At 37.7% G+C, this 27,618-nt stretch overlaps 1 protein-coding gene across 1 annotated transcript in view; it reads left to right on the top strand.

Moving 5' to 3' along the window:
- Positions 1 to 27,618, top strand: part of MALRD1 (MAM and LDL receptor class A domain containing 1) — a 964,362-nt gene that overhangs the window by 763,744 nt on the left and 173,000 nt on the right. Inside the window, 1 exon segment of the mRNA XM_012556720.1 lies at positions 9,818 to 10,019. Coding sequence (XP_012412174.1) covers positions 9,818 to 10,019 — 202 coding nt within the window.

Raw genomic sequence — 27,618 nt, 5'->3', positions numbered from 1 at the left:
CTTTAATCATTATATAGTTTCCTTCCTTATCCTTTGTGGTAGATTTTACCTTAAATTTTATTTTGTCAAAGATTAATATTGCCACTCCTGTTCTTTTATGAGTGTTGTTTGCTTTATATATTTTTTTCCATCCCTTGAGTTTTAGCCTGTTTGTGTCTTTAAGTCTAAGGTGTGTCTCTTGTAGGCAGCATATAGACAGATTGTGTTTTTTTATACAATCTGCCACTCTCTGTCTCTTTATTGGTGCATCTACTCCCTTTACATTCAGCGTAATTATTGATAGGTATGAGTTTAGTGCTGTCATTTTGATGTCTTTTTTTTTATTGTTTTACTTTAAGTGAAAGTTTACAATTCAAGTTAGTCTCTCATACAAAAATTTATACATACATTGTTTTGTGACCCTACTTGCTCTCCCTATACTGTGACAGCACACTCTTCCTTTCCACCCGATTTCCCGTGTCCATTCAACCAGCTCCTGACCCCCTCTGCCTTCTCATCTCGCCTCCTGATGAGAGCTACTCATTTAATCTCATGTATCTACTTGAGCTAAGAAGATCACTCTTCACAACTATTATTTTATGTCCCATAGTCCAGTCTAATCTTTGTCTAAAGAGTTGGCCTTGGGAATGATTTTAGTTTTGGGCTAAGAGAGAGCCCAGGGACCACATCTTCTGGGGTGCCTCCAATCTCAATTAAACCATTAAGTCTGGACTTTTTACTAGAATTTGGGTTCTGCACCCTACTTTTCTACTGCTCCATCAGGGACTCTGTTTTGTTCCCTGTCAGGGCATTCTTTGTGGTAGCTGGGCACCATCTAGTTCTTCTGGTCTCAGGCTGATGAAGTCTGTGGTTTATGTGGCCCTTTCTGTCTGTCTCTTGAGCTAACACCTTCCTTGTGTCCATGGTGTTCTTCATTGTCCTTTACTCCAGGTGGATTGGGACCAATTGATGCATCTTAGATGGCTGCTCACTAGCTTTTAAGACCCCAAATGCCACTCACCAAAGTGGGATGGAGAACATTTTCTTAAAAAACTTTGTTAGGCCAATTGACCTAGATGTCCCCTGAAACCAAAGTCCTCAGACCCCCGCCCCTGCTACTCTGTCCCTTGACGTATTTCATTGTATTCAGGAAACTTCTTAGCTTTGGTTTAGTCCCGTTGTGCTGACTTCCCCCGTAATGTGTGCTGTCCTTCCCTTCACCTAAGATAATTCTTGTCTACTTTTTAGTTAGTGAATAGCCCTTGATGTCGTTTTTTGTGTGTTGGTCACAGTTTCTTTGTTTCACTTAATTTTCTGTGTTGAGTCATTTGTCTTTATGTATTTTCTTTTCATCTTTTTCATTGTTGTTGATTTTGAATTTGCTAAGTCTTTATATTTTTCTTGTCTCTTATTTTGACGTGTAGGATTGTTAGTTTCCTTTGTAGTTACCTTAATATTTACACCTATTTTTCTAAGTTTATACCAGTCTTTTATTTCTTTATATCGCCTTGACTTCCTCTCCATATGAAAAATCTATGTCTACATTTTTTAGTCCCTCTTTTTTGTTTTAATGTTCCCATCTTTTACATATTGACATCTGTTTCCCTATTTTCAGTGTTTTAGCTTTGATTTATTTTTGTAACTTCCTTATCTGGGTTGATATTTGGTTGCTCTGTCCTGTATTACAGTCTTGGGTTGTTATCTGATGTTATTGATTTTCTAACCAGAGGACTCCCTTTAGTATTTCTTGTAGTTTTGGTTTGGTTTTTACAAATTCCCTACTCTTCTGTCTACCTGGAAATGCTCTCATTTTGTCATCATATTTGAAAGACAATTTTGCTGGATATATAATTCTAGGTTGGCAATTTTTTTCCTTCAAGGCTTTATATATGTCATCCCATTGCCTTCTTGCCTACATGATTTCTGCTGAGTGGTCCGAGCTTATTCTTATTGACTCTCCCTTGTAGATGACTTTTTGTTTATCCCTAGCCACTATTAAAATTCTCTCTTTATCTTTGGTTTTAGCAAGTTTGATGATAATATGTCTTGGTGACTTTCTTTTGGGAGCTACCTTCTGTAGGGTTTGATGGGCATCCTGTATAGATATCCTGTCATCTTTCATGTCAGGGAAGTTTTCTGCTTACAAATCTTCAATAATTCTCTCTATATTTCTGTTATCCCCCCCGTTCTGGTACTCCAATCACTCGCAGGTTATTCCTCTTGATAGAATCCCACATAATTCTTAGGGTTTCTTCATTTTTTAAATCCTTTTATCTGATTTTCCCTCAAATAAGTTGATGTCAAGTTCTTTATCTTCAATCTCACTAATTCTGACTTCCATTGCCTCAATTCTGCTCCTATGACTTTCTATTGAGTTGTGTAATTCTGAAATCTTATTGTTAATCTTCTGGACTTCTGATTGCTGTCTCTCCATGGATTCTTGCAGCCTGTTTAATTTGTCATTATACTCTTCTCTAATCTCCTTGAGTTCCTCTACTGCATGTTCTGCGTTTTGCATAATTTGCTTCCGGATATCTTGAAGAGTTCTATATATTAATCTTCTGTATTCTGCCTCTGGTAATTCCAAGAAATTTTCTTCCCCTGGAGAATTTCTAGATTCTTTATTTTGGGAGCTTGCTGAAGCCATCATGGTCTGCCTCTTTATGTGGTTTGATATTGACTGTTGTCTCCAAGCCATCAATAAGTTATTATATTTATTTATTTTATGTTTGCTTACTGTGTCCTAGTTTCTTGTTTTGTTTTGATATGCCCAGATAGGCTGCTTGTGTGAACTAGCCCACTCACCGGTGCCCCTGAAGCTCCAACATCCTGCCACCAGGTGGCCAGTACTACCACTAAGTATGTGAGCTCAGGAGTCCACCCACTCCTCCTGTACAGATTCAGCTTAGGTGTCCAGGTAGTCGGCCACCAAATGTAAGCTCTCACCTACAGTCCTAAGCAGGCATGGGTGATTGGTGTAGGCACAGGCATCTGGCTGCAACAGGGGGACACATGCTGAGCAAGGCAGGGGGCCAGTGGCCATCCCCGATTGTCCAGGAGGAAAGCATGTCCTTGTTCTCTAGAGTGCTTAGGTGGGTGGGTTTGCAGCTGGGCTATGAGTACCCAGTGTGTTGGTGTAAGGTCTGGGGGCCATCTCTTATTCTTGAGCCCCTATAGCAGGTAGCTAGGTGGGGTGGGTGGAGCCACCAATCCTCAGGACCCTGATGTGGGTAGTTAAAGACCCTGCTTTGTGGGCAGAGCAGTGTCAAATGTCACGAACTTGCCACTTCCAGCTGAAACGGTTGAAGTTATATTTTGGGCATATACCCTGTTGTACTGTGGTAATGAGGGCCTAAGCTGCTGAAATGGACCCACACAAGTCTATGTGGGGGGAAAGGCACTCAAAGTCCTTGGATCCCTTATGTCTGTGCCTAGGCAGAGGAAGTGTGCCTACCCTGAATTCCTGGCTTAGGGGAGCGGCGGATTATTTTTTCCCGTTTGTTAATTTGTTCACTCTCCCAAGGTCAGGAGAATGTCTCAGGGTGCGTGACGGGTCCTACTTACAGCCCAGGGGACTCAGTAATTGCTGAGGGTGGACCCAGACCCAGCGCAGAGCAGGGAGCGGGGAGGTAAATGGGAGAGAAGTTTTTCCCAAAGTGGTGTTTTTGATCTTCATAGTAGACCAGATGCAAGTACTTATCTTTTGCACTTCAAGGGCTGCTTTTCACTGGTTCTGGATGGCCAAATAGGCTCTCTGCTGCTGGGTTTCTCCCAGTGTGGAAAACGCCTCAAGAGCTCCACTGCTTGCCTGCCTCACCAGGCACCCTGAGCTGATCAGGCCTGAAGGGCTCAGGCTCTCGCCGGGTCAGGTCTGGCAACTCCTCGCTGCTTCCAAACTGTCTCTCCCTCCCCCTGCCACTCAGTACAATTCCTCAACTTTGCCTTTGATGTTTAGGGCACCTAGATTGTCATATATAATCGATTCACTTGTTTTTTCGGGTGTTTGTTGTTAGAGGGACAACAGGAACCATCTGACTACTCTGCCATCTTGACCTCACCCCCTGGATCCTTAATTTTTAATAAATCTATTTAAAATATTTCTCCATTATCATTGAAAAGTAATTGCACATTTCTAATCTACCTACCCCCCCATATAAAAAAAGACCATTAGCAAGATTGTATTGACCCAGCTCATCCTCCCAAACAGCTTTATGATTTGTTAAAATGGCTAGAACATTAGATTCAGATGTAAATAATTCATCTTGTTTCTTAGCAATTCTTAAAAATGTCTTAGACCTTACCAGCATATTACTATCAAGTAAAACTATGTTTTACAGTTATCTTTGCTCACTAAAAACCAGAAACCCAAACCTGTTGCCGTTGAGTCAATTCCAGCTCATAGCGACCCTGTAGGACAGAGTAGAACTGTCCTATTTTCAATGCTGTAATCTTTATGGAAGCAAATTACCACGTTTCTCCCACGGAGTGTCTGGTGGGTTTTAACTGCCGACCTTTCCAGTAACAGCTGAGCAACTAACCACTGTGCCACCAGGACTCCTCTGCTCACTATTCATTATTAATTCCTATGCAAGCCACTATTTTGGAATATTTTTATTTGTTTTGTTCATATATATTTCAAAAATAGTTCCTATTTGGTAAAATGTTGCAGTTCCTGCTTGATAAAAAGTGAAAAAACAAAAAATGTATTCCATGTCTATGTTGGAAAGATAGTTTGGCTGAGTAAAGAATTCTAGATTCAAAATTATATTCCTTAAGTAATTGAAGATGGAGTCCATAGATGGTACAAACAATTAAGCCCTCAACTACAAGCCGAAAGGTTGGCAGTTCAAACCAACCCAGAGGCCCTCAAAGACAGGCCTGGTGATCTGCTTCTGAAAGGTCACAGCCTTGGAAATCCTGCGGAGCAGTTCTACTCTGCACACATGGAGTTGCCATGAGTCAGCATCTCCTTGATGGCAACTAATAACAATTGAAGATATTGCTGCATTTTTTTCTAATATTCAACACCTGCATGCCATGTAGAAGACTGGTGTCAGTCTGGTTATTTTTCCTTAGTACATGTCCTAATTTTTTTCTCTGGAAGTGGGTAAGATTTTTTTTTATCCTTTCAATTCATAAATATCTCTGGAAAAAGAATTTGATGGGTCCTCATCATTTTTCACCCAGAGAAATTATCATCTGTCATTTATTTATTTCCTTCTAGAACAATTAGATAGCTCTGGGAAACGTCTAAATCTATCCTCACTATACCCTAACATTTATTCTCAAAAATGTCATCTCTTGGTCTTTTGACACTGTGGTCTGGGAGGATCTCTTTGTTCATTTTTACATTTCAATTTTGGATTTTAATGCATGGATCCCACTATTCAGTTCATCCATGGGTTTTTGTTTTAGCAATCATATTATTAATTTCAATAACTTGAATTCTTCTTTTTCATGTTAGCCTGTTCTATGCCATAGATCCACAACCTGTCTGTCAGTTTGTTGTACTGGGGTGACCTGCATATTGCTATGATGCTGGAAGCTATGCCACTGGTATTTCAAATACCAGCAGGGTCACCATGGTGGACAGATTTCAGCAGAACTTCCAGATTAAGACAGCCTAGGAAGAAAGACCCGGCGATCCACTTCCAAAAAGTAGTCAATGAAAAAACCTTATGGACCACAACAGAACACTGTCCAATACAGTGCTGGAAGATGAGCTCCCTAGGCTGGAAGGTACTCAAAATACACAATGATCTCAACAATGGACTCGAGCATACCAATGATCATAAACATGGTACAGCACTAGGCTACACTTTGTTCTGTTGTATATGGGGGTCACCATGAATTGGAGCTGACACTTTGGTAACTAACAATAACAACAACCTTATAGATGCGATAGACACCCAAATCTCTCAAGAGAATTAATTACACTTCTTTATATATTTTCTCATTTGTTCCATCAGCAGTCTCCCCTGTGGTGTTAGGTTCTCTCTTTAATTTTGTGCCTCTCATTTATAGTTTTCCTTAATTATCAGGTTACTTACTCTTGGTTTTCTATTCCTATACTTGGATGAGAATCTAGACTGAATAATATTACTATTTGTATTTTCTTTCCTCAGACCAAGTAAGAAATATCATTCCTCTAACAGTGTTTTCTAATTGGGTTCTGATTTGAGGATTTCTAGTCTTATGTTATGGAGCCCTGGTGGCTTAGTGGTTAAGAATTCAGCTGCTAACCAAAAGGTCGGCAGTTTGAATCCCCCAGCCGTTCCTTGGAAACCCTGTGGGGCAGTTCTACTCTGTCCAATAAGGTTGCTATGAGCTGGAGTAGACTTATGGCAACAGGTTTTTTGTTGTTGTTGTTGTTTAATCTTACGTTGTTCTGGTATAAAAAAGGAGATGTATGATCTAGTGAGCTTACATTTATGATGTACTAATGTGCTAGTTCATGGTAAAGGGTTTTTGGGGGGTTTAATGTGCTAGTAGCTTGTTTCTTTGTTGAAGAAGGTAGAAGGACTTCAGGGTAGTCATAAGGTACAATGCCTCACTTATCTGGCCCAGTGCCCACTCTTATGTTTGAACGGCTATGTTGAAACTCTCACTTAAACAATGTTTACTCACCTTATGTGTTCTAGGTACAAATGCTAGAATCAATAATTCTCAACACACAAAGGATTGACCTGGCTTTCTGGTAGTCTTTTGATTAATTACTAGTTGGTGACATATGCACAGCTCCTTCTTTAAGCAACCCTTCTCTAAGTTATTCTAGAAGTATGCTGGGAACAACTCTATTTACACGATGGTCTTCTCTTTCTCCTGTAGGTGGCCACAAATTCCTCGGTTCTCTTGTGTATTTTTCTCAATCAATTTTCATTTGTTTTCAAACTTCCAGAAAACCCTGACTATTTTTATATGCTGTTAGCACTGTTCCTGGTCTCCCAGTGCTTCTGTGGATTTATTTCGGTATTTTTCCTGTCTTTTCAATGGAACATTCCCCGTGGGGAGTGTAAGTAAATATGTGTTTTCAGTTAGCCATCAGGGCCAAAAAAGATTTTTCCAAATATTTCCAATTTTTGCAGAACATACTGAAAGAAAAGTAAATCAACTCACAATTCTATTTGTTCTATTTGCTATTTTACGGTCTAAGTTTCCCTTCACTTTGAGTGGGGAAGTGTTTTGAAGGCATTTTGAAGGTACATTAATATTACTAGTTGGGAGAAAAAAACATGTAAGTATCAGGCTAGCCTTGAATGTTACACAGGTCAGTCTGCTATTAAGCAGCATTTTGTTTGTGCTTTATTTCTGATTACTCCTAAATAATCTGTCTCTTTGAACGAATGTGAGTTTAATGTTGTAGAGCTGAATACAAATCAGCTATTTCAATTTCCACATACATAGTAGCTATACTTTTTTTCAGTTCTCCTCTTCTGATATATCCAGTAATGTTTATGGCCAACCAAGGGAAGTACAGGAAAGGCTACACAGCTGGAATACAAGAAAGCTGTGTCTTAAACCCTGCTCTGTGACTCACTAATGATTGGAAACACAGAAATTTTCTAAAGCTCTCTGCTTCTCATTCCGCTTAGTTACAAACACCCTCTTTACAAGGATCCTACAAATGCTTTTAAAAAATATGAAAGACCTGAAATTGCACACTGAAATTATTTTTTCAGTCTCATAAAAGAATATCAGCTCCTCATAATAAATCACCCAGTTAATACCCTCATGACTCATCCTACTGTATTAACCCCTTTTTCACAGTAGATGATCTATTACACTTAATAACAATCACAAGAATAATAACAAAACCTATACTGTATATTGAAATCCTCACAACTGGTTCAATAAGCAACATCATGATAAATGGAGAAAGTATTGAAATTGTCAAGGATTTCATTTTACTTGGATCCACAATCAACACCCATAGAAGCAACAATCAAGAAATCAAACGTGTTGCACTGGGCAAATCTGCTGCAAAAGACCTTAAAATGTTAAAAAGCAAAGATGTCTCTTTGAAGACTAAGGTACGCCTGACCCAAGCCCTGGTGTTTTCAATCACCTCATATGCATGTGAAAGCTGGACAATGAATAAGGAAGACCAAAGAAGAATTGACTCATTTGAATTATGATGTTGGCAAAGAATATTGAATATACCATGAACTGTCAGAAGAACTAACAAATCTGTCTTGGAAGATGTACAGCTAGAATGCTCCTTAGAAGTAAGGATTGTGACACTTGGTCTCTCGTACTTTGGACATGTTATCAGGAAGAACGAGTACCTAGAGAAGGACATCATGCTTTGTAAAGTAGAGGGTCAGAGAAATAGAGGAAGAAGACCCTCAACGAGACGGATTGACACAGTGGCTACAACAATGGGCTCAAAAATATCAACTGTGAGAATGGTGCAGGACTGGACAGTGTTTCATTTCTGTTGTAGGATCTCTATGAGTCAGAACCAACTCGATGGCACCTAAAAACCACAACAAAACATTTCCCTCAATAAATAAAATAAGCTAAAATTCAATATGAAAGAATTTGGGTCAATTATCTGTCTCCAGTCTTACACATAAGCCAAACTAATCTCAAAAAGTCTTCACCTCCAGCAATTGGCAGATATTTAGCTCTCAAATTCATGCAAATGTCTCTTCTAAGGAACATTCTGGCTATACTTCTTCCAAGACAGATTTATTCATTCTTCTAGCAGTCCATGGTATGTTCAATATTCTTTGCCGATACCATAATTCAAATGCATCAATTCTTCTTTGGTTTTCCTTATTAATTGTCCAGCTTTCACATGCATATGAAGCGATTGAAAAGACCATGGCTTGGATCAGGTGACCTTAGTCTTCAAGATGACGTCTTTGCTTTTTAACACTTTAAATATATATGACATTTTAGCATATGAGGAAATAATAACTAGAAGAGTATATAAGTTGGGTTAAACCAAAAGCAAACTCGTTGCCATTGAGTCGGTTCCAACTCATAGCGACCCTACAGGACAAAGCAGAACTGACTCACAGGGTTTCCAAGGACTGGCTCATGGATTTGAACTGCTGACCTTTTGGTAAGCAGCCGAGCTCTTAACCACTGCACCACCAGGGCTCCAAAGTTAGGTTTAAAAAAGTTAATAGAGAAAAACACATTTTAAGTCCTTGCTGCATTGTGTGTAAATGTAGATTTCTTAATGAGCACTAGGGCATGGCATTTTTTTGTTTTCTTTGTTTTAATTAGTTTTTACCATTTAGAAAAATGATTAGAACTTGGCATGGTTGTTAGTGTCAATACTAACTCTACTTTTATTTTGCTTTTTTTTGTTCAACTTGTTAGTCCTTGCACTTCTAAAAGCTATGAATATTGATGTTAGGTAAATCAGAAAAATTTTTCATCTGTTAAAATGTTAAATATTTTCTGCACATTACTTTGGTTTCTGAAATGACTTATGTACTTTCATGTACATATATTGTAAGGTTCCTCTTAATCTCCAGTAGTGTAACCTATGTCTGATATAGATAAAATTTTTTATCAATGAGAAATTCTAGTTTTACATCTCCTCCAGCTTTTTAGATGCTGAGATGGTTTTTTATCATGTCCAATTTGGTGTACACAAATTGGTATAATAAAGCCAAACAAAGGTCCAGTTAACCAAAGAACATGTAATATTCACGGGCTCACTTTATGACCCCTAATCTTTGCGGGTGGAAAATACTGTATTGAAGTTACTAAGCTGTCACGTTGACAGAAGCTCCACTCTTTCATTAACCAACAACTTAAATGCCCGTACACTTCCAATATTCAGAACACAAATAGTTACTTTTGTTTTTCCTATTGTTAGGTATACACTATTGAAGAATCTGGGCTCAACATTCTGGTGTGGTCAGTGATTGGAAATAAAAGAACTGGATGGATATATGGATACGTTCCTCTCTCTAGTAACAGCCCATTTAAGGTGGCATTTGAAGCTGATTTGGCTGGAGATGAGGACATCTTTATTGCCCTTGATGACATCTCTTTCACCCCAGAATGTGTATTTGGAGGTAAGTTATTCCTTTAGAAGATAAAAGCAAGTATTGCTTTTACTATCTTAATAGAGAAGAATCGGGAGTATCTGAGGAACTGCATTTATTTCCAGGTCCAGGGCTGGAAACTGAAGAAAGAGCAGTATATGCAGTGGTGGATAACAGGGAGGCCCTTTGCATATGAAACTTTACCGTGAAATTCTCATGTCCTTTAGGCAGCAAAATAACTTTGCACAGAAGTTCTTTCAGAAACCCTGAGAAAATTACTTCCATTACTCTATTTTTCTTAGCTACTCTCTTTATTCCTAAAGGTTTACAATAACTGCATAAGTAAAAACTCCCCTGGTCACCTATCATCTTACAGACTGTCTTCTTCATCCATACCAGCCCTTCCTCTTCCCTGAGCCATTTCCCTTCTTCTAACTGCTTCTCCTGTGCCTTTGGGAATCTTCATTGCATTGGAAAAAATCTGTAATTCTGCCATTAATCCGTTTTCTGGGAAATCGTCTTCTTAACTAAAATCTGATTTTTTCCTGATTAAGGCACATTGATTTAAGTGGCTGTTATTCTCTTGAAGTCTTTAAATTATCAGTGTTAAATAGTAGGAAGACTGTCTTTCTAGCTACTCCATGCCTCTTTCGGTATTTTGTCCTTCCAGATGGCCTCTTTCACTATTTTTTTACTCTAGATTTTTTCAAAAGTTTCTTCTCCTTTAATTAAGGTCACACATCTGAGTTCTTATCCTTTTCATGGTTTACGTATGAATCCTAAATCTTGCCTTCATCCTGGGCAATATCAACTTCCAGGTGACTCAGCCCATGTAAAACATTCACCTCTTCAATTCTAATCACCTTCATAAATACTCTTACTCAGGATCCAACTCTGTTGGTTACACCCTGGGCCTTATCATCCTCACTAAAACCTTAGGATTGGAAATCTCATCTAATTATATTATGTCCTCTATTTCTTGATTATTCCTCCCAAACCTGTTTTCAAATATCTTTAATAGGAAGAAAAAAAAAATTCTAGGTTCTCAGTGCTTCCCACTTCACTCTATAAACAGCTTCTTCTTACTTCTTTTCCTAGTAATCTCAGATTGAATGATCTAACATCTCAATTACGTTCTCAGCACTCTGAATTCCACTATGTAGCTGTTATTTTTCACTTTAACATAAATCTGGGTACTTAGTATGTGCTAGACACTGTGCTAAATTCTTTGCATATATTAACACACTTATTTCTCAGGACATCTCAATAGAAAAGAGCCCATGTTCTGCTATAATGGCTTTATAAGTAATTAAATAGAGTTAATAAAGCCATTTGGGTTTTCCAAAATTGCCACTGGTCATGCTGATTGGGACCATTCAGAATTTTGATCAACCACCTTAACCAGGCCTTCAAAGGTCCTGACCACTGTGCTTCCTATTCCCTGCACTTCTTTTCTAAAGCAGTTCTCAAATCCTCCTGCCTCTCTCATGGACTTCCCTCATTCTGCAGATGTTCTTATGTCCTATGAATAAAAAATAGTCTTTTTGTAATGAACTCCATTTTGCTTCGTGTCACCTCTGAATGTACCTATCTGCAACCAAACTCTCCTTTACCCCATGTACCTTAGGAAAAAAACCCTTCTTCTTTCTGTGTTCCTGGTAATTTCCCTTCTCAGCTCCTCCCAGACATTGTTCCATCTATTTCTTCTCTTTCCTTTATCTCCAATTTGCTTACAAAAATAAATAAATAAATAAATAAATAAATAAATGTTCTCATTTCTCAAAAGGAGTCCAAACTTTGTTCTCTGATTCCAAAATTCTTTCCACACTCATCTCCCAGCAATCTTCTTCATATACCCAGTTTCCATAATGAACCAAACCAATCCCTCCAGATGTTCTCTATGCCCAGAATATGCTTCACTCCACCTCCAGCCCAACCTACTCAACACCTTGTATTAGTGTCCTGTAGCTTTTGTACAATTTACCACAAACTGGGTGCTTTCAAACAACAGAAATTCATTCTCTCACAGTTTGGAGGGAAGAAGTTCAAAATCAAGGTGTCAGAAGGACCTCATCCCCTCTGGAGTCTCTCAGGCAGAATCACTTTCTTAACCTTCCAGCTTCTGGTGGCTCCCAGCATTCATTGACTTGTGGCAGCATCATTCCAAACTCTGCCTCCATGGTCACGTTACCTCTTCCTCTTCTGTGTATGTATGATCTCCCTCTGCCTCTCTCTTATAGGGACATTTGTGATAGCACTTAAGGCCTGCCAGGATAATCCAGGATAGGATCCTCCTACCAAGATCCTTAATTTAATCTTATCTTTTGCCGTATAACTTAGTAGTCATCTTTTGACGTATAATATAACATTCATAGGTTCTAGGAATTAGGGTATGGTTATATCTTTTGGGGGGCTACCACAAACCTATTCCTCCATCAAGATCCTGCTAAAAAGTCACCCGTTCTGTGAAGACTACCCTGATTTCCTACAGCATAGGCAGAGTCTTACTCTTTGATTCTAGAAAACGCTATTATTTTTTCATCCACTAAGCATGTATTGAGTTCCTAATTGTGATGCACTATTCTAGTTGATGGTGTTATAAAAATGAATATGACCAATTCCCTGCCCTCAAGGAGCTCATAGATGCGATGTAAATAAGTCAGGTACAATACATATAAGCACTGTATAATAATGGGCATTAATACTACTACTAATAATGCTATTTATTAAGCACTGATACACATCACTATACACTACACATTCCGGTGTCATTGGCATCAACCTTATGGTAGAGATAAAGAAACTAAGCCTCAGGTAGATAGTGTAACTTCCCAATCTTGGTTTGTTGTACTCAAAACCTTGCTCTGTCCACATTACTATACTGCCACTGCTACCGTGGAGGTACACACATAATGCTTTAGGACTGCAGAAAACGGATACCTAATAGTCTGGAGGTTTTAGGAAAGGCCTGCTAGAAGACATGTGACCTGAGCGGAATCATGGGGAATGATTTAAAATTAATATCTACTTTTTTTAATGACTATCTCTCAAGCCACCTCTGAGTGGCTGATAAATATGAAAAGCTTGGATTTCTAATTTCATTCCTGGGTGACCAAATATACATACTCACACCCAAGACCTTAAAACAGGTCCGGTGTTTGAGCTTCAGGTGTTAAACAAAGAACCCTTGTGTGTGACTTTCACGATCCCCTCTTCATCCCTTGGCTTTAGAGATGTGTGCCCACCAGACACAGAAGCAGGGGATAAAATGGAATGGGCTTTTCTTACCGCCTGGCTGTGCTGGGCTCCATAGTTAGTCTTGCAGAGAAGGCTTATAAGATGGATCCAGTCCCAAAAGTTTTCTTCGAGGAGATCAGAAAACCCCTTCACATTGGTCCCAGCTGCCTGATTTATCCTGGGGTCTTTATATTCTGATATTCTGCTTTATTATGTCAGGGATAGAAACTGGTCTTACATAATTCAGTTTATAAGTCCTCCTACCCTCTGCCTCAGAATCCATTTCTTGTCTTATCTGTCAGACCATTCCTCTTGTTCTTTATGTTTACTCCCAGGAATCTGTAGACTATTTTAAAACTTACCTTCCCACTCTTATTCGCATGATCTAAGGCACCTTCACTTTTCTATGTTTTTCTAGCACTGGCATCTGAACACAGTTTCCTAACATGGGACATTCCAAGATATGTCTAGACAATGGTCATTGTTACTTCATTAACATTGCCCAGTACATGCTTCTGCTTAAAGCAGTCTGTGTTTCCAGTTAAGAAAAAGTACAAAGTCAAGTAATAACCAACACAAGCATTGAAGTACATGTGCAGGAATGAGTATATGTCACTTTATACCATACATACAATATATTATAGAACTCAATACAAGGTATGATTGTGACCTATATCTATAGATAGGTACATATTTACATGTGTATATTTCCCACTGAGTTTGAGCTCCTCAAGTACAAGAGGAGCTTGTCTATTTCATCTCCAAAGCCTAATACAAGAAGTAGGAAATCTGGGCTGAAAATTTACTATTAATCTAAATAGTAATAATAATGATAACTCAATACGTGGGCACAACACTAACAGTCACCTAAGTAAACTGGTTCTTTTCCACTCTGTTACAGAATTGACTTTACTATTGGGGATGATAGAAACCAGTAAGATTTTGGAATTCGAACTTGAACTGTCTTCTCTTTGCAGCTTTATGTAATAGAAGTGCCTCCCTTTCCCACTTAAACTCCTAGCACAGAATTTCTACAACAAGGCTTCACTATTGAATCAGGCAGATGCTTTATAAAATCATAAATTAAACCAGCATTTCTAAAGCTGGGTAAGCAGACCTCCAAAGCAACATGCCAGGAGGTATATACAATGCCACCAAATAAACTTGGTGCAACTTCACTGGGTTTGCTTGAAGATTTAAGAAGAAAAGTTAAATAACTTAATATGATATGTGACATTTGAAGTAAACCAAACTATATAGAGTAGAATGCCAAAGAGAAAGCATAAAGCTTTAAAGTAATTTTGTTTCTTTGGGGCTGTGACTAACGCCTTTTCCTCTGTGATTCATAGTACTATGATGGAAAAGTTTGAGAGAAAATGAATAGATGATTCAACCATTGAAAATAATATATTGCTGAATATAAAATGTATCACCAGTATAAGATATAAACAGTACAAGCATATATTGCTAAATGTGGAAAAATGGTACAGAAAAATATGAACACAATTTTAATAAGATACTTATCAAATATATATATATCCATAAAGACTGGAAGAAATTCTAAAATATAATAATATCTATTTCTGAGAAATAGAAATTTGAACAATTTTAATTTTCTTCTCAATATTTTTCTGTATGTTTAAATACCTGCTTAAAACTGTGTTGCTTATAATTGGGAAAGATAATAGTGTTACTTTATAAAATAAAATTATAAGGTTATGATAGATATTAAGAACTATGTATTTTTAGACAATCATGGTTTTAACTTTTGCCTAGCTGAAATTACTTATTAGAATTAATACGTGAAGCTACAGGATAGATGGATTTACTTTTATGATTTTGAATCCTATATTTTTTCATATAATTATTCCAGTTAATCATAACCCATCTTTTTGAAACTCTTTGAGAAATGTGAACACATCTTATGCATTAACTGCTTTTACTTGTCAGCATTATGGAACATCAGACAGATTAAAGTTTAGGGAGAGCCATTCGTCTAGTATTCCAGGAATCTTTTTCTTTTGCTGTGTTGGGGTAAAAACTTCATAAAACCCAAACCCATTGCCTTCAAGTCGATTCCGACTCACAACGACCCTATAGAACAGAAGAGAATTGCCCTGCAAGGTTTCCAAGGCTGAAATCTTTACAGAAGCAGACTGCCACGTCTTTCTCCCACGGAGAGGCTTGTGGGTTTGAACTGCTGACATTTCTGTTAGCAGCTGAGCACTTAATCACTGCACCACCAGGGCTCTTTAAACACTTCATACTGTGTAAAAATGAGTCATCTAGAATTAGTTATGCATTAGCACTTTTCTTCTAATTGCCTTAAGAAAGCAGCCAACAAATCCATAAAGATTTTTTTTAACAGCTTTCAAGAGGAACAAAAAAATAGCAGTTTTATATTTATGCCTCAGAAACATTTGGTGAAAGTGATCTTTTAAGTGGTAGCACTCAGCAAGGAAAACTTCATTTCCCAGTAATTCTGGGAAAAGGAAACATTCTTTTCACTTACTATTGAAAATAGACCCAATTCTGATAAACTTCTCTCCAAATTTTCTTTTATTGACTGAAAACTCCTAGAATGAGAACAGTTTTCCAGTGAAATAAAGTCGTAAAAAATGCAAACGTTCTGATAATACAGGACCTCCCACAGTAAATGTTCATTGAATGAAGTAAGAGACTAAAGTTTAATTAGATTTTCCCAGTTGTCATTTATGTGTATTCTTCATCATTCAACCTTCAACGAATGTGAAAAATTCTATACCATCAAAACTACTTGCTTTGTCCATCTTTCCTTAGTTAACTCAGTCTAGATACAAATGAACTAACGCAGCTAAATTAACATAGATGATTTTCTCCAGATCTTATAATAAGACATCCAGTTTTGGACTTTTAATATACCATCCTTTTTCTCATGTCCCGATTAACATCCTAAAATTAAAAACAGCTAACTTTCATCTTCATGTATATGCATCTCAGGTTTTTGTTGTTGTTTTTATCACCCCAACACACACAAAATATGAACAAATATAGGACAATAGCATTTTCCACCACATTACCAGTAGTTCTCATTTAGAAGATTGCCCTGTAACAGCAGTACCCCTCCCACCTTTACTTTTGCATTATTAATTTCTCTGTACTCTCTTTAATTACTTTAACTTTCCTAGGCAACATTTTCTAAATGGAGACAACCTTGATGCAATAAAGTATCTCCAGAAATTCTGAGTCAGCTGAGAAATGTATTTCTTTTCCTAGAGTCTGTTTTCTTTATCCATGTAAGTTTCCAAGGGTAGAAGGTGTATGCTATTCTTTGTCTATTGCATTTGTCTTCATGATGAAGAAACATTTTCCTGGACTGATAGAACAGTGCTTATAAAATTACATGAGAAGATGTAAAGAATTTGAAGCAACCATTGTACAAAATTTTATAGGCTGCTTGTTGTCATGATGCATTTCTATGCAATTTTGTCAGGAGTCTAATAAGATGTTCTTGTGGGTTGAATTGTGTTCTACAAAAAAGATACGTGAAAGTGACCTTATTTGGAAGTAGGGCCTTTGCAGATGTAATCAAGTTAAGATGAGGTCATGGGGGAGCAGGGTGGGTCCTAATCCAGTGTCACTGTTGTCATTATAAGAAGAGAAGAGGTAACACAGAGACACAAACACAGGGGGAATATCATGTGACAACAGAGGCAGAGATTGGAGTGATGCATCTACAAGACAAAGAATAGCAAGGATTGCTGGTACCATCAGAAGCTAAGAGAAATGCGTGGATGAATTCCCCTGTAGAGCCTTCAGAGATAGCATGACCCTACTGACACAGTGATTTTGGATTTCCAGATTCTAGAACTATGAGAGAATAAATTTCTATTTTACCCAGTTTGTGGTTATCTGTTATGGCTGCTCTAGGAAACTCACATAGGGGGCAGATATCAATAGATTTAACTACAGGGAAGCAATGAGTAAGAAGCAGATTATCAGCATATGAGTTTAATGGGAGCATTAAGATTGACTCTGTAATCAAGAATTGGGTTCCAGTCTTCATTAAGCTATTTACTGTCCATTTGACCTGACTTTTCTAATCCATAAGAGGTTATTTTGAGGCTGTAGGAAATGTGCCTTTCCTAAAAGAGTTGCATTAACTCTTTCAGACAAATGAGGAATAACTTAGAAAAACCTAAGATAATTCTTCAGTGATCTAAGATATCTAGTCTTCCATTGATTAACATTCCTAATTGATTTATTCTGGATCTGAAGCTCCATTATATAAACACACAGTAAAGAAGCAATTATCCTTAGAAATGAAGATGGCAAGATTTCATATTGCTTACTTTGGACAGGTCATCAAGGGACCAATCACTGGAGAAGAACATCATGTTTGGTAAAGTAGAGGGTCAGCAAAAAAGAGAGAAACCCTCAATGCGATGGATTAACACAGTGGCTGCAACAATGGGCTCAAACATACTGATTATGAGGATGGTATAGGACCAGGCACCATTTCGTTCTGTTACACGTAAGGTCACTATGAGTTGGAGCCTACCTGATGGCAATTAACAACAAAACAAGCAAGAAATGCTGCTTATTCAAAAGTTGACAAAGCTCCAGTTTTTCAAATTAACATTAGGAACAATTATTTTCCAACTAGAACCCTACTGTGGAATGGAAAGAAAAATAAATCTTCAGAGAGTGAATGTAGATTCTAAAAAAAAAAGAAGAATTATCCTAGAAAGTACTCAGTAAATATAAAATGACAGCAACAGCAAGGTGCCAAACCAAGTAAATAATGAAATTCATAAGGAATTCAGGGGAAATAGGAAGATACAAGTTCTGCTTGTTTAAATTACCACTGCTAAAGGACAATAGCGCTCACTCTGTGCTTGAATAGAGATTCCCATTCTTGCTTCATGTCTCTGGATTTGAACAGTAAGAATTACTCTGGAACAATTCCAGGTCAAATGTATTCATTTGAATGCAAATTATTTAAAGGCAGAAATTTTTGTGTTTGTTCAATGGTATATTCTCCAGGCTTAGAAGAGTATCTGTTACAGTAGTGACTCAATAACTATGCCATATGAGTAGATGAATAAATAAAAATAATTATTAATTAAATGTATCTGGTTCTTCCCTTCCCCCCCACCAGTGACTTCCACCTCCAGTGTTGTTCTCAAACTTTTGTTTGGAGGAAAAGAGTGAGTTTTGTGAATTGTACAACAGGCTCTGTGTAGCGGTACTGAGTGACAAAAAGATGAAAATTTTGGAGACATGAGTCTAAATCATGGTTGTGCCACTAAACACTTGTTTATAATTTGAGCAAATCATTTAAACTTCTTAGACTCGAGTTATGTCATCAGGGAAATGTAGTCTATGATCTCTTAAATCTCTTCCAGCTCTACCATTTTCTAATTATATGGGACTGGATTTGTAGAAGAGGGTCAGTACAAGGAAGGAAGGCAGAGATAGAAAGGGAAAGAATCCGGAAACTCCCGGGAAACAGAAAGAGAAAAGAGCAGAAGAGAGGAAGATAAAAAGATGGGGAGAAGGAGAAGACTGATGTAAGTAGAAGGGAAAGCATCCTGGAGATGGTAAGGGCAGCCTTCCGAAAAGCCCTCTGCTGCCTGTTGAGGCCTGAAATGGGGGGAGCCTGAGCCTCATGAGGTAAATATTACTTAGGCTGCAGTTCTGTGCTCTGTTTCTACTCTTCTGACCACTCCCCCAGACCTGTGCTTTTAAAAAATACTGTTATTATGTAAGCACTTACCAACTCCACACCCAGCCTCATCCTCCTGTATTTCAAAGGCACTCAGAGAGAGAGAGAGAAAGGAGGGAGATAAAGGGGCTTTGGTGATTAAGGAATACAGGTAAATGTAGAAATGTCACTTCAGTTGGAGGTGTAAGACTTCTCACTACTTGGTAAATTTGTGAACTTACGTAAATCGACCATTTATTCAGTCAATATTTGTTGAGAAGCTATTGTGTGGTGCTATGGGAAGTTGAATTGGAATGACAGATATGACTATAATAATTTCCCCAACTCTCTAGGAGTTCATGATCAAAGGAAATATGGGACTAATAATGAATATTTGGAAGTTTAAAGTAGAAAAAAGTAGTGTTGGAAGCTCTCTTGAAGTCTTTTTCAACTCTATTCCTGTAGTTCTAAGACAATTTGATTTGACTTAGAGGTAGCATCAAGTGTACAGAAGTAATTTTTAGTCAGTAGTAAATATTCGTGAGAAATATGGCAATCACTGGTTCTCTCAAAAAAAAAAAGAAAAGAAAGAAAGAAACAGGCTGATTCGTAGTATTTGCCTGTTTTCCTGGTGTAAATACTCCTACCATGGCTGATTTCAGTGTCCAATGCAACATCACGAAAGATGGAGTTGGGAGGAGATGCACACCATGGGCTCTGCCAGAGGACTCAGTTGTAAAGGCACTGCCTCCTCCCAACTAGACAGTGAAATGAAAATTAAGGCCGTGGTTCAAGGCAATAAAATAAGCAAAAAAAAAAAAACCAAAAAAACAAAAGTGCTGTCTTTGTTATCTAGTGCTGCTATCACAGAAATACCACAAGTGTGGATGGCTTTAACAAACAGTTTATTCTCTCACAGTTTAGGAGACTAGAAATTCGAATTCAGGGAGCCGCTCCAGGTGAAGGCTTTCTCTCTCTGTTGATTCTGGAAAAAGTCCTTGTCATCAATCTTCCCCTGGTCTAGGAGCTTCTCAGTGCAGGGAACCCAGGTCCAAAGGTTGTGCTCTGCTCCTGGCACTACTTTCTTGGTAGTATGAGGTCTCTCTATCTCTCTGCTCACTTTTCTCTTTTGTATCTCAAAAGAGATTGACTCAAGATACAATCTAATCTTGTAGACTGAATCCAGCCTCATTGACACAACTGCCCCTAATCCTGCCTCATAAATATCATAGAGGTAGGATTTATAACACATAGGAAAATCACATCAGATCACAAAATGGTGAGCAGTCACACAATACTGAGAATCATGGCCTAGCCAGGGACACACATTTTTGGGGGACACAATTCAATCCCTAACAAACACATTTACTTAGCATTATGAATTGAGTCTATTGCTAATGAAAACTTATTCCATAACAAAGATATTTGTACCTTTTTTTCTAGTTGATAAGAAGTCTTGACAAGTCTCTTGGTTAGTTATGAATAACCTTAAGGAGATGCTATTGATTTTTCATTGTTTCTGTAGCTTTTTCTAAAAATCCATTTTGAAACCAGTTATTTCTGACTCCTCCATTCCTTACTCTTACCACACCTGTGTCAACTAATCCCATAGATTCTATTTTCAGTTCCATTCTAATGCCCCAACTCTAGTTCAAGGCCTTATTATTTCTCATCAGAATCTTGTAATGTCCTCATAACTGGTTTTTCTAATTTACTTACACATATATAACTACCAACTTAGTATTCCTGTCCCTATTATATTGTAAGTTCCAGAAAGGTATACTTCATATCTTTCGTATTCACGACAGTAACAAAAACGGTTTTTGGTTGCAAGCAGCAGAATCTGGCTTGGGCTAACTTAAGCAGAAAATGAGTTTATCGAAAGGAAAATGGTTAGCTCCCCAAATCAAAAGTAATCTGGAAATCCAAACCAGGAAAATCAGCAGAAAGCAATATCATGGGGTAAGACTGGCTAGTGCCACTGTCTTTGAATACTTGCTTCTGAAACTGGCTTATTTTCTCCCCTACCATCACTGTGAATAATCTCTAATTGTCCCTATGTCACTCAGTCAAAATTAAAAGTGTGGATGGAAGCATGCTATTGACCAAGTTCAACTCACATGCCCACACTTCAAAGTCTCACTAATTACTCTATCACATCTAATTTCCACATCACCCATCTCTGATGGCCATTTCTCTTCTCCTTTTATCAAAATTGAACCTGAATATTCTGCAACATGTAGAGCAAATTACAAAGATGAGTAACATCAATAAATGCTCTATCTATACTCTAGTGACATATAGTGAAGAGAGACCAAATAAAAGGAAAATTAATCAAAATACATAAATTCATACAAGTTGCAAAGAGGAAGAAGAATGTTTCAATAGCCCACTGGATAAATTTCTTACTCTTTAGTATGGCTCCTGTCTTATCTGTCTCTCTGTGTCTACAAAATGATATCTTCAAGTAGGACCCCTTGCCTTTCTCCAGTAATGTCCCGTATCCTCTCATTTCCATGACTTTAGTCCTACTGCTTCTCTGGCTGAGAATGTCCTGTCCTTTATCTCCTCCTCTGTAAATACTTCTCACTTTGAAGGTCAGAGCAAATGCCATCTTCTTCATGAACTCATCCTTAATCCTCCCCAAAGGAAGCCATATTCTGGTCTAGACTCTCTTAGCCGTAAATTTGTAGCCCTCTTATACTATATTTTTCAGGGCATTTTATGATATTTATAACTTGCTTTCTCTCGTTTTTAGTTCCTCTACTTTGAAAAATCCCCATTGTCCATACCCTGGGTTGGTTGGTTGGTTTTAATTTAGCAAGAATGGATGATCTTTTAGCTTTAAGTTTGGTTGAGAAAAATAAAAATAAATGTCACATAAGTATATGACATAGAGTAGTTATCCATTTTATATCTGACATTATAGCAACTGTATATAAATGATTTAAAATATGGTTTTGATATATGACCTTTTTCATAATTTTGGTTTAGCTAGCAGTTTATAAGGCCTCATTTTAAAACTATTAGTGGTGGATATAAGTAAAACCGAAAGAAAATGATTATCAGCCAATTCTGATTCAATTATTGGCTTATAGAATAATATTAGGCTTTAAATCTATTATTGTGTGCCATAAAGTCCTCACAGTTTGTCAAAGGATGGGACATTCCTGGGGGGGATATTAGATTTGAAGGCAAAAAAAATTAAGAGCCAGAAAATGGCATTAGAAACTAATACCAGCCAACTCAGGGGAGCAAAACCTGGACTCCCGGCTTGACTACTTTTGGAGAAGCTTGCCTGTTATACCGGGAGGTTGGTCTTACTCTATGTCCGCTGACCATCAGGTTGGAAGGAATTTTGTTGAACTAGGGGAAGAAATCTAAATGACAACCATGGAAAAGTCACACACAGTATGAGCCATACTCCATTAGCCTGGATTTGACAAGTGTCTCAAACTCAGTCTGAAAATAAAACACAAATCACTGTCCCAACACTCTGTCTTAAAAGTGAATGACGTGAACAATGATATTGAGTATGTTTATATATGTGTGTGTATATATATGTATAGTCACATTATATACATAGATATATACATATACACACGTGTAATTATATATGCCAAAAACCCGTAACCAAACCCTTTGCCATTGAGTTGATTCCAACTCATAGTGACCCTATAAGACAGAGTAGAACTGCCCCATAGGGTTTTCCAAGGAGCAGTGGTGAACTCGAACTGCTGACCTTTTGGTTAGCAGACAAGCTCAACCACTGCGCGACCAAGGCTCCAATTATATATTCACACATATGTAATTGTGTATATACATATAATCATATATACACACATATATGATTGCATACACACATATATAATTGTATATATACACATATATAATGTGTAAACATATATGTAATATATTTATGCTATATAATGTATACATAAAATAAATGGATAATTTAGTAAGTTCTCTACCATATGGAAACAATAATCAATTCCTAAATTCCTAGCCATTTTCAAAATTATCATAACCTTTGCTGACTCTTATCTTCACTCATAAATGCTTTAGCAGGCTAAGTGTTGTAGCAGGCCAAGTGTGTCTTAGAGATTCTCTGAGCTTTTCACAGCCAGAGTCAATCTGGCCCCGTTTTGTTCTCTTGGGCTATTAGACTCTACTTTTATTATAGTTTTCCTGGGTTTCCTGGAACACACATGTTCTTTGCTGGAAAACATCCAGATTTTATGAAAACAAGTTTGTTTATTTTTTGCCTAAGAAATAGAATAAGACAGTGATTGTCTTAGTTATCTAGTGCTGCTGTAACAGAAATACCATAAGTAGGTGGCTTAAACAAACAGAAATATATTTTTCTCACAGCTTAGGATGCTAGCAGTCCAAATTCAGAGCACTGGTTGTAGGGGAAGGCTTTCTGTCTCTGTCAGTTCTTAAGGAATGCTCTTGTCTCTGCAGCTTCTGCTTCCTGATTCCTTGAAGATTTCCCTGTGTCTTGGCACCTATCTTACCCCATCTCTGTTTACTAGCTTGTTTGCTTAATCTCTTTTATATCTCAAAAGAGATTGACTCAAAACACACCCTACACTAATCTTGTTTTATTAACATAGCAAAAACAACCCATTCCCAAATGGAATTATAACCACAGGCATAATGGTTAGGATTTACAACATATATTTTAGGGAACACATATCAGTCCATAACAGTTATATTACTTCATTTTTTAAAAATCTAAGGTTTTTTATTATTTTTTTATTGTACTTTAGATGAAGGTTTACAAAACAAAGTTTCTCATTAAACCGTACACATACTGTTTTACGACAATGGTTAACAACCCCACAGAATGTCAACACTGTCCCTTCTCAACCTGGGGTTCCCTATCACCAGCTTTCCTGTCCCCTTCTGCCTTCTAGTCCTTGTCTCTGGACTGTTGTGCCCCATTAGTCTCTTTTTGTTTTATGGGGCTGCCTAATCTTTGGCTTAACTGTGAACCTTGGGAGTGACTTCATTACTGAGCTAAAAGAGTGTCCAGAGGCCATTCTCTCAGGGTTTCTCCAGACTGTCAGGCCAGTAAGTCTGGTCTTTTTTTGTGAGTTAGAATTTTGTTCTACATTTTCCTCCAGCTCTGTCTGGAACCCTCTGTTGTGATCACAGTCAGAGCAGTCAGTGATGGTAGCTGGGCACCATCTAGTTGTACTGGACTCTGTCTGATGGAGGCCGTGGTAGTTCTGGTCCATTAGTCCTTTGGACTAATCTTTCCTTTATATCTAGTTTTCTTCATTCTCCCTTGCTTCTGAAGGGGTGAGACCAGTGGAATATCTTAGATGGCTGCTCACAGGCTTTTAAGAGCCCAGTTGCTACTCACAAGGTAGAATGTAGAACATTTTCTTTATAAACTGTGTTATGCCAGTTGAGCTAGGTGTTCCCTGAGATCATGGTCCCCACAGCCCTCTGCCCAGCAGTTCAGTCCCTCAGGGAGTTTGGATATGTCTATGGAGCCTCCATGACCTTTCCTTGTACAAGTTGTGCTGGCTTCCCCTGTATTGTGTACTGTCTTACCCTTCATCAAAGTTACCACTTATCTATTGTCTAGTTTAAAAAAATCTAAGTTTTAAGAAAAAATCCCCCCCCCCCGCAAAATAGAAAAACAAGTAACTCAACAGAATTATCAGTTTTTCTGATAGCATTTTATTGGCATATAAAAACATTTTACCCAGAAAATACTGGTTATTTTTGTGGAAATAGTTAGAAATGGAAAAACAAAATGTGTGTACATGTATGAGTTTTCATTTCTGGCATTGCTGTTGAACTAATATAAATTTACTCAAAGTAGAAAACATGACGTTAGAGAAATAATTAGATTTTGGTGGAAAAGCATCTAAGGGAGAGACAGGCCAATGACTGTGTCTTCTCTGCCAGAAGGAACAGATGATTGGTCACTTTGGAAGGTACTCCAGGACTTAAGATATTCACTCCTTCCTTCTTGAACTTCCAGCTCTTTCTGATTATAATTCAATTAATGTAATGCTGGTTAAGTGTGCCTCCTTTAGGCCTCCATACATATGTATTTTAGCTTACATGTTTGAGTTGCCCTGGTCTGACCAACAATCTCCAAGAACATGTGTTATTTAATGGGGTTAGATAACCCAACAATTTAAAATAAAATAATCACTTTTAACTGTTTCTATTAGGAAGACAGAGTTAGTTTAAAAAAAAAAAAAACTTTTTTTAAGATAATGATACAATCATACTCAATACTCCAAGATTTAGGTAAAGCTACTTATTTGTAATTCTCAAAATTAATATTGATTTAGAGTCCTTGGGTAGCTAAAATGGTTAAAGACTCTACTACTAATCAAAAGGTTGGTGGTTCAGACTCACCCAGGGACACCTCAGAAGAAAGGCCGGGTTACCTGCTTCTGGAAGGTCACCGCCTTGAAAACCTTATGGAGCACGGTTATACTCTGCAAGCATGGGGTATCCCTGAGTCAGAATCAACTCGACAGCAACTTTTTTTAATATAGATTTTGTTAAACATACCTATATTTGGTTCTTTCTTTAATGACAATGCCTATTAACTAGAAGTTATGGCATCACAGCCACTTACTTGGTTTGGTTGGATCATAGAGATAGTTGAGTCATTAGACCTTGGAGGTCTCTGAGAGAGGGCAGTAGAATTGCAATTGTCCCCTGAGTAGTCTTTTCTATTGCTTGCCTCAGAAAATGACTCATCTCTCATTTGACCTTCCTAAGATTTGTTGAACAGGTGTTCCCAAAGCGCTTATGAAATTGGATAATATTCTCTTACAGACGGATTGCCTGAGACTGCTAAACTTTCTTTAGTTGTATCATTTTTGATGTGGGATGTTAAGAGATGACTTCCTACTCTCCATTCTCAAGCCTTTAACACTGAGAGAATGGTCTAATAATTTATTGGTGTGAAACCACCCACTCATAATTTCTGGAGGTAAAACCTTTCCCACCAACAGAGCTGATGATGAATTTTCTTTTCTGGCCCTACACCAGCCAGCAAGAGTAAAATACTTGTCCTTTCGTCTAAAATATTCATTATTTCCTCTTCAATTTTAGAATTGTATGGGGAGGACATGAATGTAGATGAGGCTGAGTTAGCTGCCAGTTTATGAAGGATCCTGAACACCAAATAAGACTGTGGGATTAACTATGTAAGGCTTTGGTGAACCTTTTTGAGCAGGATTGTTCCTTTGGGAAAAGTACACTGTAAGCAATGTAAAGGGTGAATTAAAAGGAGGATTACATTTAATAATTGTTATGGATTGAATTGTGTCCCCCAGAAATGTGTGTCAACTTGGCTAGACCATGATTCCCAATATTGTGTGGTTGTCCTTCATTTTGCGATCTGATGTAATTTTCCTATGTGTCATAAATCCTAACCTCTATGATGTTAATGAGGCAAGATTAGAGGCAGTTATGTTAATGAGGAAGGACTCAATCTACAGGATTAGGTTGTATTTTGAGTCAGTCTGTTTTGAGATATAAAAGAGAAAAGCAAGCAGAGAGGAGGGGGACCTCATGCCAACAAGAAGGAAGCTCTGGGAGTGGAGATCTTTTGTAAGATAAAAGGTGATGCAGGCCACACCCCAGGGAAACTCCCCTTACATCAGATCAGGGCTGTGACCTGAGTAAACGTGTTGCATCCCACCTTAATCCTCTTTAACATAACCTAATCTTGCCTCATTATTCATAGGCAAAGATTAGGATTTATAGAACATAGGAAAATTACACAGTATCACAAAACGGAGGACAACCACACATTTTGGGGGAACATAATTCACTCCATAGCATATGTGATAGAGCTATCAGTGAACAATAGCATTACATTAGGCTAAGTACATAACCTGGTCCAACACTGTATATAATAGAGGCCCTACTAACACAGATATGTCAGGCCAGAAACTCTAGCACCATCTGGAAATGATAAAATAGAATGAATCTGTAACCACTGCAGTCTCCCTGGGTTCCAGGCCTCATGACAAGAAAGAAATTGACCTGCAACCACTCAAACATTTCATATTCTTATATGTTTTTCTTCCACCTTCACATAAGTTTTATATTTTGAGGGGTTATATGAAGGCAGAAAATTCATCAATTTATGCAATTTTAGTCATTTGTAATGATATCACTATTTCGGTTAAAAAGGAATCCTCTATAATTGTGTCAAGCATTAAAGATGAGTAAAATAGATAACTCTTTCGGGACCTCTTAATATGCTCTGTTTCTTCAGCCCTTGAATTTCCCTGATACAGGAAATATATTCTTGACTTTCAAGGCTGCAGCCTCTGTATGTTCTAGGGGAGAGAGAGGACTATGATAATAGGGTAATCACCCATCCACCACAACTTCATGTTTTCTCTTGCTTACGTTGCCCATCATTCACTACCTAACTTCTCTCCTCTAACCCTTCTATCACTGGAGGACAGCTTCATGGTTTCAAATAACCTGCTTGTATGTGTGTGCACACGCACACACACATACACACACACACACACACACACACACACGATATTTACACATAAATGCATGTATGTATATTCATATATCTTTTTTTTCCATTTTTTTTTCTTTTTTAAAGTATTTTATTGTACTTCAGGTGAAGGCTTACAGAACAAATAGTTTCTCATGAAACAGTAGTACACATGTTGTTTTATGACATTGGTTAAC

The sequence above is a fragment of the Trichechus manatus genome, unplaced genomic scaffold (assembly GCF_000243295.1).
Source record: "Trichechus manatus latirostris isolate Lorelei unplaced genomic scaffold, TriManLat1.0 scaffold00075, whole genome shotgun sequence".
NCBI lineage: Eukaryota > Metazoa > Chordata > Mammalia > Sirenia > Trichechidae > Trichechus > Trichechus manatus.
Note: the sequence above shows the minus strand (reverse complement) of the source record. Positions and strands in the feature narration are given on the sequence as shown.